At 32.6% G+C, this 2,642-nt stretch overlaps 1 protein-coding gene across 1 annotated transcript in view; it reads left to right on the forward strand.

Moving 5' to 3' along the window:
• The window catches only part of LOC106754313 (mediator of RNA polymerase II transcription subunit 15a-like), a 12,195-nt gene that overhangs the window by 1,503 nt on the left and 8,050 nt on the right, over positions 1-2,642 (forward strand). Inside the window, exon 2 of the mRNA XM_022777904.1 lies at positions 245-789. Coding sequence (XP_022633625.1) covers positions 245-789 — 545 coding nt within the window. The remainder of the gene's footprint in view (positions 1-244; positions 790-2,642) is intronic.

The following is a 2,642-nucleotide window of genomic DNA, read 5'->3' on the forward strand; positions in this document are numbered from 1 at the left end:
CAACAAATACAAAATATAAAGGTACAAGAATCAAAACCTACTACAAATCTAAGTCCTAAACAATTAAACTACAATTATTACAAAAGCTTTTCATAACAAAAATAAGTCTTCAAAGGATCTTCATGAATCTTGATAAATCTTGACTTAATTTGGGCATCATCAAAACTTCATCTTCATCATTTTGCTAACAATTATATATGAATGAGAATGAAGTTTTGATAAAGTGAAGATAATGGTCACACAGAAAAGAATGGTTCTGCTTTGAAAGTAGTTTGGTACCTTCCACTCGTGGCCAGACTTAAGCGTTTGTTCGCGAATCCCAAAGACACTAAAAACCTAAGATGGCATGCAGATGAGAGAACAACTGATGGGTTGCTTCGTCATCCAACTGATTCAAAGCAATGGAAAAATGTTGATCAAGAATTCCCTNAATTTGGTCAAGAATGTAGAAATCTTAGGTTTGGCTTAGCTACTGATGNAATGAACCCATTTGGTAATTTAAGTACCAATCACAGTTGTTGGCCCGTTATACTGATAATTTACAATTTATCTCCTGGATTGTGCATGAAAAGAAAGTACATGATGTTATCGATGTTGATATCTGGTCCAAAGCAGCTTGGAAATGACATAAATGTTTATCTCAGGCCACTAGTTGAAGACTTTAAGTTGGTGTGGGTTGATGGGGTTGAAATATTTGATGCCTTTGCTTCAGAAACTTTCATGATGTATGCCATGTTATTTTGCACCATTAATGACTTCCCAGCTTACGGTAATTTGTCGGGGTACAGTGTGAAAGGTCATAAAGCATGCCCCATATGTGAAGAAAACACTGCAGCTCATCAATTAAAACACGCAAGGAAGACAATATATATGCATCATCGGCGATTTTTACAATCTAATCATCCATATCGAAGGTTAAAAAAGCATTCAATGGAGAACAAGAGAAAGACAATGCACCCATTCCACTTATTGGACTTGAAGTTCTTGAAAAAGTTAATAGAGTACATCATGTATTTGGGAAAATGTCCAAGAAGTCTTCTGTCACGACCCCTTGGAAGAAGAAATCAATATTCTTTTATCTTCCATATTGGTCAAAGTTAGATGTTAGACATTGCATAGATGTCATGCATGTAGAGAAGAATGTTTGTGACAGCTTGATTGGTACACTACTAAACATCCAGGGAAAAACAAAAGATGGAGTGAATGCGCATTTGGATTTGGTTGACATGAAGATCCGAGAAGAGTTGGCACCAAGAGAGATTGGTAAACATACTTATTTGCCCCCTGCATGTTACACAATGTCCAGACAAGAGAAGATAAGTTTTTTTCTTTGTTTAAAAAGTATCAAGGTACAACAAAGATACTCTTCAAATATCAAGAGCTTAGTGTCAATGCAGGACTTAAAGCTTGTTGGACTCAAGTCTCACGATTGTCACGTCTTAATGCAACAATTGTTACTGGTGGCAATTCGTGGAATTTTGCCCAAAAAAGTTAGGCAGACCATAACTCGATTGTGTGTGAATTTTATGTATGAATTTCATATGATTATGTATGAATTTCATATGGCTTTCATTATTATGTATCAATATCATACATATATTATTATGTATGATTATGTATGAATTTCATGTTTGTGTAAATATTTATGGCTTTTGTTAAATAATATATGTAATTTTATAAGTGTTTTATTAATCTTTCATCTTATTTAAGTAATTGCCCAACTCTCTCAATCTACTTGTCGCGCTATACAACATCCGAACAAACTTCATGATCATATAGTCTCGTATAAAAACGATCATCGCAGGTGGAAACCACAACCATAACATGCAAGGGTGAGCTAACATAAACAAGTCATATAAACATACTTACTAATTATATCAACCATAATCAAACACAAACAAGATACATACCTACTGATTATATTAACCATAATCAAACACCCCAAACATAGAAGTAATAACAATAGGATTCTTAATCCTCTAAACACAATAAATCAATAATTTTAAATGGCTTGATCCTCGAACACCACACACCTAAACCGTAGTCTACCCGTTCATCAACGCCTATGATAACTACATCACCTAATACCATGACTATCAACATAACATTCCCCTAAAGCTTCATCATCACTATGTTCATCAACATATGTACCTCCATTATAATTAACCCCATAATGATCATTACCATGAGAATCTACACTTCCATAACACCATAGTGGAAAGAATCAGTTACACTCATGTACCCTACCACACCGGCTATAACCAGGACTAGGCAAAAATAACTGATCTGTACTGTACAACAGTTAACTGTACAGTATTATACTAAAAATAAGTGATCTACTTTTACTAACAGTTCAGTATACTATTTTATGGTTCAGTTTTTAAAAACTGAACTTATAACAGTTACAATTCAGTTAACTGTGAGAACTGTATCTACTCTTACATATTCTCTAGTTCCAGTTAAACTGTTTCGTCTTGTCAAGAAAACTATATTTAATAATAAAATATTAATAAAAAAAATTGCTCACATAAAAAAATAATAATTAATTTTTTAAGACAACTTTTTTTTATCACAAAATTTATATTTTTTAACAATAAAAATAAAAAATGTAATTTATATTTTTATATTTTTTAAGTTATATA

This window comes from Vigna radiata, unplaced genomic scaffold, assembly GCF_000741045.1.
Source record: "Vigna radiata var. radiata cultivar VC1973A unplaced genomic scaffold, Vradiata_ver6 scaffold_290, whole genome shotgun sequence".
NCBI classification, from domain to species: domain Eukaryota; kingdom Viridiplantae; phylum Streptophyta; class Magnoliopsida; order Fabales; family Fabaceae; genus Vigna; species Vigna radiata.